This window comes from Meles meles, chromosome 7, assembly GCF_922984935.1.
Source record: "Meles meles chromosome 7, mMelMel3.1 paternal haplotype, whole genome shotgun sequence".
NCBI classification, from domain to species: domain Eukaryota; kingdom Metazoa; phylum Chordata; class Mammalia; order Carnivora; family Mustelidae; genus Meles; species Meles meles.
Window position 1 is genome coordinate 39,262,089 of NC_060072.1, and position 19,809 is coordinate 39,281,897.

The 19,809-nt window shown below is 34.8% G+C and overlaps 1 protein-coding gene across 2 annotated transcripts in view; it reads left to right on the forward strand.

The window, feature by feature from the left end:
• PAWR (pro-apoptotic WT1 regulator) overlaps positions 1 to 19,809 on the forward strand; it is a 119,921-nt gene that overhangs the window by 86,282 nt on the left and 13,830 nt on the right. For both annotated transcript variants that reach the window (XM_046012991.1, XM_046012990.1), the window contains exon 4: positions 929 to 963. In XM_046012991.1, the coding sequence (XP_045868947.1) occupies positions 929 to 963 (35 nt within the window). The remainder of the gene's footprint in view (positions 1 to 928; positions 964 to 19,809) is intronic.

The following is a 19,809-nucleotide window of genomic DNA, read 5'->3' on the forward strand; positions in this document are numbered from 1 at the left end:
CTGTCTGTCTGAGATTCTTCCACCTTGCTTCCCCTCCTCTGGTGCTCCTCCTGGTGCTCCCAGGTGCATGCGCTCACTCTCTCTCAAATAAATAAATACAATCTTAAAAAAAGAAAAAGATTGAACAGAAAAATGCCTGGTTAATTGCTAGGTAATAATTTCCCCATCCCAGTGGTTAATGTTAATTTACAACAGCCTTTCTTTTGGATAGCATATAGTCAGCATAAAGAATAGTTTCTTAACTTTTAATTTTTAGCTGTCTTTTAAAATAAGCATTAATCGGAGCGCCTGGGTGGCTCAGTGGTTTAAGCTGCTGCCTTCGGCTCAGGTCATGATCTCAGGGTCCTGGGATCAAGTCCCGCATCGGGCTCTCTGCTCGGCAGTGAGCCTGCTTCCCTCTCACTCTCTCTGCCTGCCTCTCTGCCTACTTGTGATCTCTCTCTGTCAAATAAATAAATAAAATCTTAAAAAAAAAAACACAGTAAAATAAGCATTAATCATTATATGTATTTGAGGTGAGTCATTTTTTAATTGAGGGTATAAAAAAGCAGAAGAGGAAGATACATTATATATGTATATGTATCGTGTGTGTGTGTGTGTATGTGTGTATTCTAATTGTGTTTTTAAATGTTCAGTGACTTCCAACGTGATTTAAGCAGATTGGTTGATGAATAATGCTTCCTTTTTCAATTTTCTGAGTTTTAAAAATCTTCTAAATTAAAAATACAATTTTAAAAAAGTTGTTGGTTTTGTCTGAGAAATCAGATGTAGACTCTTATTTTGTTTGACCGGCATTGTCAAGTTTTTAAAGCAGTGATATTTGTTCCAAATTAATTTCTTTCAAAATCATTTATTAACTGTTTTATGTAATGTGGAATTGTGTTCTTGCTCATAAACCAAAATTGATGTCATTATTATTGCTTTACAGGACCCAGCTAGAACAGTTTCAGGCAGATATAAAAGGTAAGATGCCTTAAGTTTTAACTTAAAACCTATTATAGATGTGTGTAATATCTGTCAGACCATGGCTTAACTAAGTAGAACTGTTTCAAACAGCTTGTTGAAAAATAAGAAACCTTAATATTGTGCTGTTAAGAAATTACATTGTAGGGGCGCCTGGGTGGCTCAGTGGATTAAGCCGCTGCCTTCGGCTCAGGTCATGATCCCAGGGTCCTGGGATCGAGCCCCGCATCGGGCTCTCTGCTCTGCAGGGAGACTGCTTCCTCCTCTCTCTCTGCCTGCCTCTCTGCCTACTTGTGACCTCTCTCTCTGTCAAATAAATAAATAAAATCTAAAAAAAAAAAAAAAAAAAAAAAAAAAAGAAATTACATTGTAGGCAGGAGTATAGTAATGTCTGTTTGATCATGACTTATTCTGTTATACCCTCTGCTGTCTTTGAAAACTATGCATACCATGAATTTGTATGGAACTGATGAAATTAAACAAAATAGAAACTAAGAATCATATCCCCTTATGTACTTGAACATTGAAAATATAAGTATACTTCCTTTATTAGTCAACTTTAGCTTCCATAACAAAACACCATAGAAAGGGAGGGCTTAAACAGAAATTACTTTTCTCACGGTTCTGGAGGCTGGCAATTAGAGATCAGAGAGCCACCAAGGTCAGATTTTGGTGAAGGCCATCTTCGTGGTTGCAGACTTCTTGCTCTGTCCTTACTGTGGTAAGGAAGGGGCCAAGAAGCTCTCTCAGATTGCTTTATCAGAGCACTAATTCCGTCCATGAGGACTCTATGTTTGTGACCTAAGAACCTCTGAAACACCTCTAAGCTCTGTCTCCTAATACTACCACATTGAACATGAGGATTTCAACATACAGTTTTTGGGAGATTGCAGAACACTCAGACAATACCAAGTCTTCTACACTATGAGTAATACTTTTACCAGAAAATATGTTTGAGTATGTATGTACATGTATAGGAGGAAAATCAGAATTAGATATGAGAAGTTGTTTAATGGAGATGCTTGGGCTCTTAGTTTCATCTTTCCCTGGTGACGTCATAAAGGTTACAGAAGATATGGTCATACATGCACTAATAATCATAGAATAGTGGTAAACCTTATCAAGTGCTTATAATGTGTCAGGTGTTTTACATAGAGCGATCTCATTCAGTTCTTACAGTTATCTCAAAAGGTAGGTATAATAGATACAATGTTTACTTTCATTTTGTAGATGAGAGAAGTGTGGGGTTCAAGAAGTAGAATAATTTCACTGTGGAATAAGGCTTGTTAGTAATTAGCAGAGTCATGATTTGAACTCAGACAGCCTGACTCCAGAATACACATGCCTGCCACCATCTATGTAGATCTATACACATAAAACCTTCGATTTCCTCTATTTGTATGTTAAAGTTTGAAGTGTTTGGTTGAAAGTTTTGGTTATTATATTCCATCTAAAATAAAACATGGATTAAGAGGAGCTCTAATTTTAATACTATTACATATAAATAAAACTCAATTTTTAATTTTTAGTATGGGCCATAATATCTACTAGTAGTAGAAGAAGATAAAAAGACCAAAATAAGCAACAATTGAGTGTAAGAAAGTGAAACGGTCTCAGGTGAACTTCGTGTATTTGCTACTGCTTCTGTTTTAATTTTCATTTCTGAGTAATTTTGATTTAGGTATAATGAAACCTGTGATTCTTTTTAAATGTCTAACATTTATACATTGCTTAATAATTTTTACTTAACATGAGTAGCTTAAACTGGAAAGAATCTCATTTCTTTTGCCAGAAATTATTGCCAGTCAAATAGCTTTGATTTGGCTTATTTCCAGGCCACATTCTCAAACCAGAAACATTTTTATCATTAGTTTTTGGTTTGGGGATAAAGATAAACTTCAGTAACTTAATAAATGTATAAATATTTACTTATTAAATAGTAAACCTTGAATTATAATTGACACTTTTCAGATTAGTGTTAAGTAGAATCAACAAGGGAATAATTTTCTTATGAATACTCATCAAATACTTCATTTACATTTCATTGTGTTAAATCAGGAAGAAGATTGGTTTTCCATCATGTATATTTCTACTTTTAAGCTTTTCAGACCATTATTTTACTTGGGACTTGTTCCTATACTGATACTTTTTTTGTTTTCGGGACCTAGAGCATGTTTTGTTAATTTTCAGCTTTCAAAGCTTTAGCCCTGTTTAATTCTGTTATAAAACAAACATTTTTTAAAGCTTCTAGTCATTATTCCCTGACAGTTTGAATGTTAAACAGTTAAACAGTTTGAATACTGTTTAGAAAGGAGAAAAATAACTAACAGTTTGAATACTGTTTAGAAAGGAGAAAAATAACTAAAAAAATAAAAACAAACATAAAATCTAGACTCTAATTTGAAATTATTAATTCCTTATCTAAAGGAATTTGTTAAATTGTGCATCAGCAGTTCATTACTTTCATTAATCTGTCAGTACATGTAGCAGGGACTAGAGAATGGATGTTCTTGGTGAGGGTGTCTGCTGACTAATGGGCATTTTAAAAAAAAGGAAGACTGCCTAAAGAATAGAAATTTGGCCTCCTGTTAGAAAATGTTTCCACTGTACCAAATAATTTATGAGATACTGTACACAGCTAGACAAATTCTTAAAAAGTCATTGGAGGTTAAAAGAACTCACAGAACTAGTTTGTATGTGTGCTGTTATAAATTCTGAATTAAATATTTAATTTTTCTTACAAATAGCAAGAATGTACTTTTTTTTTTCTTTTTAAAGATTTATTTATTTATTTATTTATTTGACAGAGAGAGAGAGAGAGAGAACAAGTAGACAGAGAGGCAGGCTGGAGAGAGAGAGAGAGGAAAGCAGGCCTGCTGCTGAGCAGAGAGCCCGATGCGGGACTCGATCCCAGGACCCTGAGATCATGACCTGAGCCGAAGGCAGCGGCTTAACCCACTGAGCCACCCAGGCACCCCTACAAGAATGTACTTTTTGAGAATTGAGTCTGTTAAACACTAGTTAGGCTGTATTTTATTGAATCAACTCTTGTTTATCTCGGGCATCTCTTATATATGGACTAATTTCCTTTTAAAAACATATTTAGAGGCACCTGGGTGGCTCGGCTAAGTGGCCTGTCTTCAGCTCAGGCATGGGGAGTCCCAAGATCGAGTCCCAGATTGGGCTCCCTGCTCAAAGAGGTGTCTGCTTCTCCCTCTTCTTCTGCTCCTCCCCCTGCCTGTGCCCTGTCTCTCTCTTTCTCCCTGAAATAAATAAAATCTTTAAAAAAAAAACATATTTAGAAACTATTTGGAGGTGGGAATCATGAAATTTCTGCAACTCAAGATTTAGGAAAAATGAATCAGTATCATATATTCGTAGGTTTTTTTTTTTTCAGTGTGTGATTTTTCTTAATATGCCTACTTGGTTAAATTTATAGTGCATTGGTCAAAATAAGGTTTTTTAAAAAAGGCAAGACTGGTTATTAGATGTGTGCTTGCAGATACCCTACTCAGTGTGATATCTAAATAAAACTGTCATACACCAAAAAAAGGATTAACCAGGGTGTATAATTTACCATTTTTATTTATGTATGTAATTCAGCCGTCAGGAATGGCTCTGATTAAAAAATAGGGAAGCAAGTTAAGACAAATACTAAGTTTTATCATTCTCACATAGTAATTAACTGGTCTCTTTGTTTTTGCAAATATATTTAATGCAATATAAATTGTTTTATTAAGTAATTATGGAGTCATAAGTGCTTCTAAGTCCTCCCCCCTCTACTAACCTTAACATTAGGTTACATTTATGTAGTTTTTAATGGTATGCAAAGCTTCACAGACAGTACCCAACAGTAATCCTACCAGGCAGCGGGACAGGTATCGTCTTTCCAAAGTGAAGAAAAAGGCTTTAGTTCAGTGAACCCTTTGTTTTACCGCATGCCCTCTGAGCAGGAATTAGTTAAGTTACAAGAGAGGAAATATTACAAAGTTTTCCTTTATTTTTTTATTGTAAAGATTTGACAGACGGAGAGACGGTAACTGCCCCCAGTGAGTGCGGGGCCGGTGGTGCAAAGGGAGAAGCAGACTCCCCACTGAGCTTGTCAAGGGGCCTAATCTCAAGGTCATTTAGATGATGATCTTGATAGGAGTGGGAGCTGAAATCAAGAGTCTTGAAGCTTAACCGACTGAACCACCTGGGCACCACAAGGTTTTGCTTTTACAAAGAACATGGACACATCAGGATATGAATGTTAGAAGAAACATTGTCTAAACTAAAACATAGGTACAAAATCCTATTTCAGATCTATAGTGTTCTGTTATTACTGTACTTCTTTCTATAACTTTAATGTGTGTTCCTTCACTGGGACTTTTCTTCCCTTATAATTTTTTGCTGTTACTAAAAGCGATCAGGGCAGAATTTTTATACGATTTAAAAATTGTTTTCTTCTTTTTAAAGGCAGTCCTCACTATTGAAGATTTGAATTGGAAAAGCCCACTCATAACACTACCCTCCAATCAATGTTAATCATTATTAACATTATTTTAATTTTTTACTTTCACTTTATTTTTTAGGCTTTTATTTGGATGACCATGGGCATAATGGATGTATGATTTTGCATTCTGGTTTGCTCCGTCTTAAGTTTTCGATAGAATGGCTGGTATCAACAGAGCAGTCTCTTCTTTTCTCCCTTTCATGAAGTACAGCATAAATATACCAGAGACACTCATTGTAACTCCTTTGGGGACCCTTAATTTCTTTATTTTTTATTTTTAAGTTTTTATTTATTTAAGTAATCTCTACCCAACATGGGCCTGAGATCAAAAAGTTGCATGCTATTATTCTGACTGAGCCAGCCAGGGTCCCTCAATTCTTTATTAGGACAGACGTGACTACAGCATTATCTTCCTGTCAGTTCTGCTATAATACATGTTTTTGGAAACTCGAATTTGTCCCAGTGGATATATTAAGGAACAGTTTGGCCATAACACAGAATTTTGTGTTTGCCAATACACAATTTTGTTCATCGGAAACACTAGGTAAGCTCATAAAACTGTACCCAGCTTAACTGAACTATGTAGGAAGACACAAAAACACACACCTCAGACATCTACCAACTGACTGAGTGTGAGCCACAGCCATTCATTCACATGTGGTGTCACAACTTCCCATTTGATTTCAGATAACTCTCCTTCTTATACTCCTTGTGGAAAAAAAAGAGGGATCACTTTTTTTTTTTTTTTTTTTTAGCATTTTATTTGTTTATTTGACAGACAGAGATCACAAGTAGGCAGAGAGAGAGAGAGGAGGAAGCAGGCTCCCTGCTGAGCAGAGAGCCCCGATGCAGGGCTCAATCCCAGGACCCTGGGATCATGACCTGAGCCGAAGGCAGAGGCTGTAACCCACTGAGCCACCCGGGCGCTCCAAGAGGGATCACTTTTAAAAGATACTATATCTTCAGATTATTTCTCAGATACTATCTCAGGTCTGTTGTTTTGAACTACCAAAGAGAGAAATTCAAACCTTTAGTTGTCACTTGATTCTGAGGCTCTTTCATAGGAAATTAAATAGAACCTATTTAAGTTTGGAAGGTAAATAATTTATTCAGAAAAATTTCATGCAAAGATTTTAAGATGCTGCAACTTTTTTCTAAATGGCACTTTCTCTCTAACCATTGTTTTAAAACCAGTAGTTCTTGTTTGATTGCACATGTGTTTTGAGAACCACTGAGTCACAAGAAATTTCTTTGGTTTGTTGGTTAGGGATCAAACCAAAACAATCAGCTGGATTGTTTAAAGGTAAGAATTACAGAATGAAGACCAAATGTATCTTCTAGTAACTGAAGAGGAACCAGGTTTCTTGGACTGTATGTGTTTTCTAAGGAAATATATTCCTTTTCAAAATGTCTTACTTTTTTATTAATATATTCTTTACTTTACCTAATGCTCTAAGGCATACAGTAGCTGTATGTTCTAGCTGTGGTTCTTCTGGTGAATGGATATTACAAATGAATGTGAATGTCAAAAAAATGATAATTTAAAAATAATTGAGATATGGTACATTTTGTGGACCTCATGGTTCCCTTGTGGATCTGTGAATTTTTATCTATGCTATAAATATTAGTAGCTAAGATTTATATAGTATTTATTATGTAAAATACACTATTCAGAGTACTTTCCTTAATCATTAGTTCAGTTAAATCTCCTGGTAACCTTATGAGGAAGATGTTTTATTATCCCCATTTTACAAATGAGCAAACCGAGGCACAGTGAAATTTTTTTTTAATAATTAATTTTTTTTCCAGCATAACAGTACTCATTGTTTTTGCACAACACCCAGTGCTCCATGCAACACGGGCCCTCCCTATTACCCACCACCTGGTTCCCCCAACCTCCCACCCCTGCCCCTTCAAAACCCCCAGGTTGTTTCTCACAGTCCATAGTCTCTCATGGTTCGCCTCCCCTTCCAATTTCCCCCAACTTCCTTCTCCTCTCCATCTTCCAATGACCTCCATGTCATTTGTTATGCTCCACAAATAAGTGAAACCATATGATACTTGACTTATTTCCGAGGCACAGTGAAATTTAATGTCTTCTTGAGATCAGACATATTAATTGGTTGATCTTATCAACATATGTTTGCTTTACCTCATGGTAGTATTAATTTGCTTAGGGTTGGTAGAATGTAGAGTATTTGATTCAGAGTTTGATTTCGCTTATTTTGACTCCCAAGTAACTGGAAGGTACCCATAACTAGATTTTTTTTTTGTTTAACATAGTTTACTACTCATGTGGCTTTGGATTTCACAGAGTTCACTCAGCTATCTTTACTTTTGTTCTGGCTACAGCATGGGAAAATAAGTTTTTTTCTTATAGTCTTCAAATCCAACAAGATCTAAAGTTATCTTCATAATCATGAAAGATAAATTGTGTGATAACATTTGGTACATTATTTTTAAGTGCATTTTATGTCTTATATTTCCTTAGGAATTAACCACTAATCTGAATTTGCTCTTCCATATTTAATCTCTGTTTTTAAGAGCTTTGAAATGTACTTCAGATATCATAAAGTTCATCCTTTGAAAGTATACAATTCAGTGGTTGATAGTACTTACACAAGGTTGTATACCCATTACCACAATCTAGTTCCAGAACTACCCTCACACCAAAAAAAAGGGGAAACCCCATGCCTGTTAAATGGCCAGCTAGTCCCCATATTCCCTTCCCCTTAGCTTTAGCAACCAGTACTCTGTTTTGTGGGTTTTTTTAATAGATTTTCATATGCTGGGTAATGCATATAAATGAAATCATATAATATGTGGGTTTTTGGTCTGGCTTCTTTCATATAGCATAATGCCTGCCAAGATTTGTCTGTGTTGGGGCGCCTGGGTGGCTCAGTGGGTTAAGCCTCTGCCTTTGGCTCGGGTCATGATCTCAGGGTCCTGGGATCGAGCCCCGCATCGGGCTCTCTGCTCCGCAGGGAGCCTGCTTCCTCCTCTCTCTCTGCCTGCTTCTCTGCCTACCTGTGATCTCTGTCTGTCAAATAAATAAATAAAAATCTTAAAAAAAAAAAAAGATTCTCCTCTCCCTCTGTCCTCCCACTCGTGCGTGCTCTCTCTCTTTGAATGAATAAATAAATAAAATATTAAAAAAAAAAAAAGATTTGTCTGTGTTGTAGCCTACCTGGATAAAACCACATTTTGATTAACCACTCATCATTTGACGGATATTTAGGGTGTTTCCCCCTTTTGGCTCATAGGAATTATATTAGGATATGTAGTATATAGTATGCTATGCACATTCATGTGTAAATTTTTGGGTTCTTATTTATTCTTAATACACAGAAATTTTCCATATTGCTTAGTTGAAATTTTTTCTGAAAAAAGTAGATGTTTTATGTCAGTATGTTTTGAATAATTCTGAGGTACAAGGTACTATGCTTGGTGTTGGGGAGACACTTGCTAAGAGAATAATGAAAAGTGTATAATCTTAGCTGTTCTTAGCAAATGCAGTGACTTACCTCTGGAAGAATGTTTTCTGGATTTGTTTTGTCTATCCCTCAGGTAGTGAAATTTAGCAACCAGGTATTTGAGTAAAATCTGGTGAAATAATTGTCATATTTGATCTCGTTAGGATAACTCACTATATGTAATACACCAGAAATGAGCATGTGTCATAGCCCCTAACTGGAAAAACTTAAATTTCTAACAATGAGGAGGTTATTAGCTATAATATATTAATATATTATAAGTAGTTATAATGCAGACATTAATCTGATGTTGTAGAAAACAATTATGTAGGATAATTATTACCTATTTATGTTAAATGGGGAGAGGGTGGGCATGTTACAAAGAGAATGATACAAAAAAAAGTATCAATATATATTAAGTCTTCATTACTTGAAATCTACTAAAATTATATGTAATAGAATATAATGTTTATTAATAAATAATTATCGTTTAATCAGATTTTCAAAGGGGGCTGTGATCCAAAAAAGTTAAGAACTACTATGTTGTTTGATATATCAGTAGTTATCTCTGCATTGGTGGGATTACTGAAATCAGTGATTTATATTTTTTGTGTCCTGCAGTTAATATATATAAATTTGAACGAGTCTGAGAGTTTTTGATTTTGATCTTTAGTTGTTATTCTGTGTGTATGTGTGTTTGTAAAGGAAGAAAGTGAAGACTTACACGGAGTAAGGGGCTGTTTTGAGGGAGGAGTGGGAGTAATGGTGGGAGAGAATAAGATAGCAAAACATGTTAAAAATATCAAGAGCAATCCTGTACTGGTTGGTTATTTAGGGATTTCATAGTTTATCCAATACTGCTAAATATTTGATACCATTATAAAAGTGGGATTTTACTCATGAGTCTTGTATTTCTTCTAATTGCTAAGCCCTAAAATACCTATTTTAGTGGAAAATTCCTCTAGCTGTAATCTTATAATGCTGTGCCAATCTTGTTCTCATGATAGTTTTAGAATAACAGTTTTTTATTCCCCAATGTAACACCTCCTAGTCTTTCCACAGAAGATGTGAAAATTTCCAGAGGGGAAAAACTTCCAGTGAATGGAAGTATTTATCTTTTATGACACTTTATTCTTTTCCCTTTTCTGAGCTTTATAGTTAATATCTTTAATAGCTAAGGGCAGAGGGGATTCTTTTTGGAATTGTATTAGAGCTTTATGTTAACATTCCTAAGTAGAATATTGCAAACTCTTTGGAGTTAACGAAACAACCTTTTATTCTGTATATTTTGTACTGTACATATCTGTCCCTCAAAATAGGTTGAAAACATTTCTGTTTTTAAAATAAACAGAGCTAAATTTGGCAAAAGATAAAGTAACTACTATTCATAATTTTGACAGTATTCCTTATAAACCTAATACTGATTTTTTTAGTAATAACTATTCCTTGTTTTAACATTATATAATAGTATCATTTATATAGTTACTAGCCTAATATGAAGGATTTCAGAAATTGTTAATGGGTTAAATTTTCTGAAATACTGTCCTAAGCTTCTGCATCAAGCAAATACAAACTTTTTTTTTTTTTAATTTATTTATTTGACAGAGATCACAAGTAGGCAGAGAGGCAGGCAGAGAGAGAGGAAGGGAAACAGGCTCCCCACTGAGCAGGGAGCCCAATGTGGGGCTCCATCCCAGGACCCTGGGATCATGACCTGAGCTGAAGGTAGAGGCTTTAACCCACTGAGCCACCCAGGTGCCCCGCAAATACGAACTCTTAAGGGATATCCATATTTCTAGGTTTTTATGTTTGTGGTTGCCAGCATTGTAATTTCTACATAAATGGTGTTGTGGTTGGTACAGATAACTAGATTTTTTAAGTGAAAAGCTTTTTAAGAGTTATTCCAGTGCCCTTCTATAATATGATATGGCTTCAGTGATACCTTACTCTCTTGATTTCCTCTCTACCATTTTGCTGCTATTTCCCAGTCTTATTTATAGTTCCCAGTCTTATTTGTAGTTCATCTTTTCCTTCTCTTGTTCTTTATGTGTTGGTATTACTCAGCTGTCTTCAACTTTATTTTCTTTTTGTTCTATGTATTTGTGCCAGAAATTTTCTTTACTTCTCAGACTTCCAGTACTACCTATACATACACCAGTGGCTCCTAAGTTGTTGACTCTGTATCTGTATAACCAACAACTTTTAAACACCTTCTTACAGGTATCTCAGAAGTATTTCAAAACTCAGCATGTTCAAAAGTAAACTTGTTAAACCTGCTAAGTTTCAGTAGTTGACATCAAAATTTACTTTTGCTCAAGCTAGAAATCTGAACATTGTTTATGACCCCCCCCCCACTACCTCATTTACATTCAGGCATTTATCAAGACTGAGTTTATATTTCCTGCATATCTTCAGTGCCAACACACCAGTCTAGGACATTATCATCTCTTACATAGATTATTAGGATAGCTTCCAAACTGGCTTCCCGGCTTCCAGTTTTATTTATCTTTCATGCTTTTTGTTAAATGAGTTTTTCACTTTCTCTGCTTTAATGGCTTCCTGTGACCTTTGAATTAAGTCTAAACTAGTCTCCAAGGTAGGGTGATACACAAGATAATGCTAGTATGCAAGAAGAAAACCTTTTTTAATTTCAGGTCATGACCTCAGGGTGTGGGATTGAGCCCCTTGTGGGCCTCTGCACTCAGAGGGGAGTCTGCTTCCCCTCTCCCTCTCCTCTCATGTGCGCATACACTTTTTCTCTCTCAAGTAAATAAATCTTTAAAAAAAAAGTGCAAAGATGATCTCATGGTTGGTCAGCAGGCAAAATATGCAAAATCAGATCTGTTCTTATATGCTTATTTCGGAGTTTTAAGTGAAAGTTTTTGGGTTTTTTTTTAAGATTTTTAAAATTTATTTATTTGACAGAGATCACAAGTAGGCAGAGAGGCAGGCAGAGAGAGAGGAAAGGAAGCAGGCTCCCCGCTGAGCAGAGAGCCCGATGTGGGGCTCCATCCCAGGACCCTGGGATCATGACCTGAGCCGAAGGCAGAGGCTTTAACCCACTGAGCCACCCAGGCGCCCTCTTTCTGCTATGATAGCTACTTAAGATCAAATTTGCTAGCTGATCTTAGAACTAGCTCTTTGAATCTCTATGTCACAGAGTGTTAAAGTAAGACCCTAAGAAGTAATGAAACATGCTCAACTATACTTTCATTAAAAATACTACTAAAAATACTATAGTCTGTTTTTAAGAAAACAAAAAAAATTTGTATCATAAATAATTAAAACATAAATTCTTTTCATCCCTTTGTGTTCTATTTTTTATGATACAGATAACTTTTTGTGGTATGATTATATTATAAATAATTTATTATGCGCATGTATTATGTGTTATATATTTCATATATTTGTATAATAATGTATTATATGTAAATGTATTATTTATATAATATGTTTATAAGTCATTATAAAAATAGTAGACAAAGACACATACCAACATGGTTATATAGTATATAAAGTTTGGAGATCATTAGTGCAAATATTTCTATAAAATACCTTTCAGGTTTCCTGTCTGCTTCTCAAGAATCGTATCTTACCATGCCTATATTTATATTTCATACCTTAGCTATATTGGACTTTTCTGTTTCTTAAATGAGCCATATACTCTTTGTAGATATTTGTACATTCTTATTTCTCTTTTAAGTCTTAGCTTAAATATTCTCTAGCATGCATAGTGCTACTCAAAGTATGGTCCTTCAACTCTTACCAGCCCATGACAAGATAAGAACAGAACTTGAGAGTAAACATTTCGAAGCTTGAATTGCATTTTGATATTGTCATCATCACATCTAAGTGCATGATCAGTGGTCTCCTTTCTCAATAGGATATTATTATCAAGTACCATGATGCTTGTGTGATTTCTTTTTTTAACTCAAGGTTTTTTTTAGTGCTGTTTAAAATTAACAGTAAAATTGAGGGAAAGGTACAGAAGTTTCCAGTATATCCCCTGCCTCCCCTCACCCATAGCCTCCCGCATTATCAGTATTCCCCAACAGAGAGGCACGGTTGTTAAACCTGATAAATTCTGTATCACATCATAATCACCCGAAGTGCATAGTTTACATTATGGGTCAGTCTTAGTGTTGTACATTCTGTGGGTTTGGACAAATGAATGACATGTATTCATCATTATGGCATACAGGGTATTTTCCCTGCTCTGAAAATCCTCTGTACTCCATCTGTTAATCCTTCCCTGTATTATCTCTCCTCTTACCCCTTGGAAACTACCTATCTTTACTTTGAGCATAGTTTTACCTTTTCCACAATGTCATATAACTGAAATCATACAGTATATAGTTTTTTCGTACTGGCTTCTGTCACTTAGTAATAGGCATTTAAGCTTCTTTTTAGCACTGAATAATATCCCATTGTCTGCATATACCATAGTTTATTTGTCCATTGATCTATGAAAGGATTTTATAATTGCTTCTAAATTTTGGCAATTGGGAATAAAGCTGCTGTAAACATCCCTGTGCAGATTTTTGTGTAGACAAAAGTTTCTTCAGGTAAATGCCAAGAAGCATGACTGATGGATCATGTGGTTGAAAGTGTATTTAGTTTATAAGAAGCTACCAAACTGTCTTCCATAGTAGTTGTGCCATTTTACATTCCTACTAGCAGTTCTAAATCCTCAATAGCATTTGGGATTGTCATTGTTTCTGATTTTAGCCATTCTTATGGGTGTGCATTATTGTTTTAGTTTTAATTTGCATTTCCCTGATGACATAATATGGAACATCTTTTCATATGCTAATTTGCTATCTGTATATCTTCTTTGATAAGGTGTCTGTTAAGGTCTTTGGCCTATTTTTTAATAGGGTTGTTTATTTACTATTGAATTTTAAAAGTTCTTTGTACATTTTGGGTAATAGTTCTTTGTCACGCATGTCTTTTATAAGTATTTTTTCTCAGTGTGGTTTCTCTTCCCATTTTTTTTAAAGATTTTATTTATTTATTTGACAGAGGGAGTAGCTCCCAGGAGAGCACAAGCAAGGGGAGTGGCAGGCAGAAGGAGAGGGAGAAGCAGACTCCTTGCTAAGCAGAAAGCCAGACATGGGGCTTGATCTCAGAACCCTGAGATCATGACCTGAATGGGAGGCAGATGCTTAACCGACTGAGCCACCCAAGGTCCCCTTTCCCTTTTTCTTAACATTGTCTTTAAAAGAGCAGAAATTTTTAATTTTAATGAAGTCCTGCTGTTGATTATTTCTTTTGTAGATTATGCCTTTGGTGTTGAATCTAAAAAGTCATTGCCATGACCAGGGTTTTCTAGGTCCTCTCCTATGTTGGTTGCCTTCTAGGAGTTTGTAGTTTTGCATTTTACATTTAGGTCTGTTATCCATTTTGAGTTGTTTTTTTGTGAAGGGTATAAGGTCTTTGTCTTAATTTTTAATTTGAAAAATTCATGTGAATGTTCAGCTGTTCTAGCACCCGTTGTTGAAGAGACTGTCTTTTCTCCATTGTATTGCCTTTACTCCTTTGTCAAAGATCAGTTGTGGGTTATTTATGTTAGTTTATTTCTGGGCTCCCTATCTGTTCTATTGCTCTATTTGTTTATTCTTTCAATAGTACCACACTGTCTTGGTTACGGTAGCTTTATAGTAAGTATTGAGTTGAGTATAATCAGTCTTCCAGCTTTGTTTTTCAATCTTGTGTTAGCTATTCTGGATTTTTAAAATTTATTTATTTATTTATTTATTTATTGCTTATCTATGTGAACTTCAGAATTAGTTTGTCAATACAAAATAACATGGCTGGGATTATGATTGGACTTGTACTGACTACAGACCAAGTTGGGAAAAATTAACATTTTACCAATATTGAATCTTCCTATTCATTAGCTGAGAATATCTCTACAGTTACTTAGTTCTTCTTTGATATCTTTCATCAAGAGTTTTGTAGTTTTCCTTCTATAGATACAGTACTTATTAGATTTATACCCAAGTATTTCATTTGGGGGATCTAATATAAATATATTGTTTTTTAATTACATATTCCCCTTGCTAGTACAGTGATTGACTTGTGTATTAAACTTGTATCTTTCAACCTTGCTATAATTGTTAGTTCCAGGAATTTTTTTGTTGATTCTTTCGGATTTTCTACATAGACAATGATGTCATCAGTGAACAAATACAGTTTTATTTTTGTCTTCCCAATCTGTATACCTTTTATTTACTTTTCTTGTTTTGTTGCATTAGCTAGGACTCCTCTAAGATGTTGAAAAGGAGGGCTGAGAGGAGACGTTTTGGCCTTGTTCCTGGTTTTTTAATAGGGTAGTTTCAAGTGTCTCACCATTTAATATGATACAGGTTTTTTGTAGGTATTCTTTATCAAGTTGAGGAAAATTCCCTTCTGTGCTTAATTGTCTCAGATTTTCTTCATGAATAATTGTTGGATTTTGTCATGTGATTTTTTCTACATCTATTGGTATGATCATTTGATTTTTTTCTTTAGCTTGTTGACCTGATGGACTATATTGATTTTTGGTTTTTTTTTTAATTGTTTTATTTTTTTTTCATCATGATAAGTATACTCCAAATCCCATCCTCTTTTTCACCCATCTCTCCACCCACCTCCCTTCTGGTAACCATAAGTTTGTTCTCCATAATTAAGAGTCTACTTCTTGGTTTGTCTCTCTTTTTTCCTTTGCTCATTTGTTTTTTTCTTAAATTCCACATATGAGTGAAATCATATGCTGTTTGTCTTTTTCTGACTGACTCAGATTAACATTATACCCTCTAACTCTGTCCATGTTGTTGGAAATGGAAATTTTTTTATGGCTGAATAATGTATATATTATTCAGCTATAAAATAAATATATACATATATATCATGAGGTGATATGTATGTCTTCAGTGGAGAAATGTCTGTTCATGTCTTCTGCCCATTTTTAATTATTTGGATTATTTGTTTTGAAGTATTGAATTGTATCAGTACTTTATATGTTTTGGATACTAATCATTTGTCGGCCATGTTCTCCCATATCAAATATCACCTCCCATTCATTTCTGTTGTTTCCTTTGCTGTGCAGAAACTTTTTGTTTTTTTGTAGTCCCAGTAGTTTAGTTTATTTTTCATTTTATTTCCTTTGCCTTAGAAGACATAGCTAGAAGATGTTATGGCCCTGAGAGATTACTGCTGGTTGCTGTCTTCAAGGATTTTCATGGTTTCAGGTCTCACATTTAGATGTTTAATCCATTTGGAGTTTATTTTTGTGTATGGTGAAAGAAAGTAGTCCAGTTTCATTCTTTTGCCTGTTGCTGTCCAGTTGTCCCAACACCATTTGTTGAAGAGACTGTCTTTTTTCCATTGTATATTCTTTCCTCCTTTGTCAAAGATTAATTCATTATGTAATTGTGAGTTTATTTCTAAGTTTTTTGTGTTCTGTTCCATTGATCTGTGCATTTATTTTTATGTCAGTACCATACTGTTTAATTACCACTGCTTTGTAATATAACTTGAGATCTGGCATTGTGATACTTGCAATTTAGTTTTTCTTTTTCAAGATTGCTTTAGCTGTTCAAGGTCTTTTGTAGTTCCATAAAATTTTAGAATTGTTTGTTCTAGATCTGTGAAAGATGCAGTTGCTATTTTTATTGGGATTGCATTAAATGTGTAGATTGCTTTCGGTAGTATAGACATTTTAACAGTATTTGTTTTTCCGACACATGAGCATGGAATGTCTTTCCATTTGTTTCTGTCATCTTGAATTTCTTTCATCAGTGTTTTATAATTTTCAGAGTATAGGTCTTTCACCTCTTTGGTTAGATTTGTTCCTTGGTATTTTATTGCTTTTGTTGCAGTTTTTGTAAATGGGATTATTTTCTTAATTTCACTTTCTGCTGTTTTATTATTAGTGTATAAGAACGCAACAGATTTCTGTACATTGATTTAATAGTCTGCTACTTTACTGAATTCAATTATTAGCTCTAGTGTCTTTTTGTGGATTCTTTAGGGTTTTCTGTATATAGTATCATATCATCTGCAAATAGTGAGAGTTTTACTTTTTCTATATCAATTTGAATCACTTTTTTTTCTTTATGCTGTCTGATTGCTTTGGCTAAGACCACCGGTACTGTGTTGAATTAAAGTGGGAAAGTAGACATCCTGTCTTGTTCCTGACCTTAGGGGAAAGCTGTCAGTTACATTAATTGATTTTGGAATGTTGAACCAACCTTGAATACCTGGGAAATTCTGCTTAATATAATTTTTTAAAAGGATTTTATTGTGTATTAGAGAGAGAGAACAGGTAGGGAGTGCTGCAGGCAGAGGGAGAAGGAGGAGCAGACTCCCCGCTGAGCAGGAAGCCCAACATGGGGCCAGGTCCCAGGACCCTGGGATCATGACCTGAGTCATAGGCAGACACTTCACCAACTGAGACACCCAGATTCCCCTATAATTTTTTTATACAGTGTTAAATTTTATTTACAAATACTTTATTGAGGATTTTTGCATCTGTATGTTCATGAGTGATAACAATCTGTAGTGTTCTTATGATATCTTCATCTGATTTTGGTGTTAGAGTAATGCTGGCCTTACAGAATAATTTAGGAAGTATTCCTTCTGCTTCTGTCTTTCTGAAAGATATTGTAGAGAATTGGTTTAATTCTTCCTTAAATGTTTGACAGGATTCACCGTGAACCTGTCTGGGCCTCATGGTTTCTGTTTTGGAAGGTTATCAATTATCGATTCAATTTCTTTAACAGATATAGGCCTATTCAGATTTTCTATTTCTTCTTGTGTGAGTTTTGGCAGACTGTATCTTTTAAGGAATTGGTCCTTTTCACCTAGGTTATTAAATTTGTGAGAAGAGTTGTTCACAGTATTCCTTTTAATAGTACTGTCTCTTCTTTGATTTCTGATACTAATAATCTGTGTCCCCTCATTTGCTTAGTTAGCCTAGCCTATTGAATTTATTGATCTTTTCAAAGAGATAGTTTTTGGTTTCATTGATTTTCTTTATTGATTTCCTGTTTTCAATATAATTGATTTCTGGTCTGATTCTTATTTCTTCTGCTTGCTTTGGATTAATTTGCCTTTTCCAGTTTCCTACAGCAGAAACCTAAAGTATTGATTGTAGATTTTCTTTCTTTTCTAACATATGCATTCAGTGCTATAAAGTTCCCTGCAAATACTGCTTTCATTGCACAGATTTTAAGTTGTGGGTTCATTTTTGTTTAGTTCAAACATTTTTTTTAAAGATTATTTATTTATTTATTTGACAGAGATCACAAGTAGGCAGAGAGGCAGGCAGAGAGGGAAGGGGGACGCAGGCTCCCCGCTGAGCAGAGAGCCAGATGTGGGACTCGATCCCAGGACCCTGAGATCACAACCTGAGCCGAAGGCAGAGGCTTTAACCCACTGAGCCACCCAGGTGCCCCTAGTTCAAACATTATTTAGAACTCCGATAACTAATTTCTACACATTTTACAATTTTCCAGTTATCTTTCCGTTACTAAATTCCAGTTTAATTCTGTTTTGGTCTAAAAGCAAACCTTGTATGATTTCTATTCTTCTAAATTTGTGAAGGTGTGTTTTATGGTCTAGAATATTTTTATGTTAGTTGTAATCCAAAATGTGTAAGAACTGAAGGAAACAACAAGGATTTATTTACTTTAAAAATCTTGCATTATTTATTCTTGTTTCATAAGAAGATAATTAAAAAGTGAGTATATAATAATTAAAAATAAACAAATAGAAAGTCTTTTTCATTCTTTTCCATTTCTGCTTTTGTTAGTATTCTCTAAATCTAGGAAGTAAAATTTTAATTATTTTTAATCCTATTTATATATAACTAAAGAAGCTTTACTAGACTTCTTTTGATAGGAAAAGAGAATACCTTTTCTGAATGTGACACTAGCAAAATCAAATGATGATGATGATGATGATGATGTTGATGGAAGTAATTTCAAAGAGTTACAGACCAAAAGAGTTTGTGCTAGTTTTGTTGGGAAGCATTGGTTTTCCTATATAGGCATACCGTCTTTTATTGTACTTTGCTTTTTTGTTTTGTAGTTACTGTATTTTTTTACAGTTTGAAGTTCAAGACCAGTAGAGGAAGTAACTGTATATGGGGTAGACAAAAAAAAAAAGAGAGAAGTAGAATTGGAAGTGAAGACTGAAGATGTGACTGAGTTGTTGAAGTCTTGTGATAGAACCTTACTGGATGAGGAGTTGCCTCTTATGAATGGGCAGAAAAAGTGGTTTGTTGAGATGGGTGTTTTCATCTTCACTCCTGGTGAAGATGCTGTGAAGATTGTTGAAAGGACAACAGAGGATTTAGATAATAAATAAATGTAGTTGGTGAAGCATTGGCAGGGTTTGAGAGAATGACTCCCAGTTTTGAAAGAAACTCTGCTGTGGGTAAAATGTTATGTAACAGCATTGCATGCTACAGAGAAATTGTTTGTGAAAGAAAGATTCAATCAGTCCATCAGATTTCACTGTTGTCTTATTTTGAGAAATTGCCACAACCACCCCAGCCTTCAGCAACCATCACCGTGATCAGTCAGCAGCCATTAACACAGAGGTAGATGTAGATTGCTCTGGGGTAGTATAGACATTGCTTTGGGTAGTATGGACCCCTGCCACCCAATACCAGCAAAAAGCTTATGACTCATTGAAAGTTCAGATGATGGTTAGCATTTTAAAAAATATTTGTAAATTTAAGCATGTACTTTTTTTTTTAACATAATGTTATTGCACACTTAATAGGATATAGTACAGGTGTTGGCAAAGATGGGGAGGAAGGGAAACCCCTTTTGCACTATTGGTGGGAATGCAAACTGGTACAGCCACTCTGGAAAACAGTATGGAGGT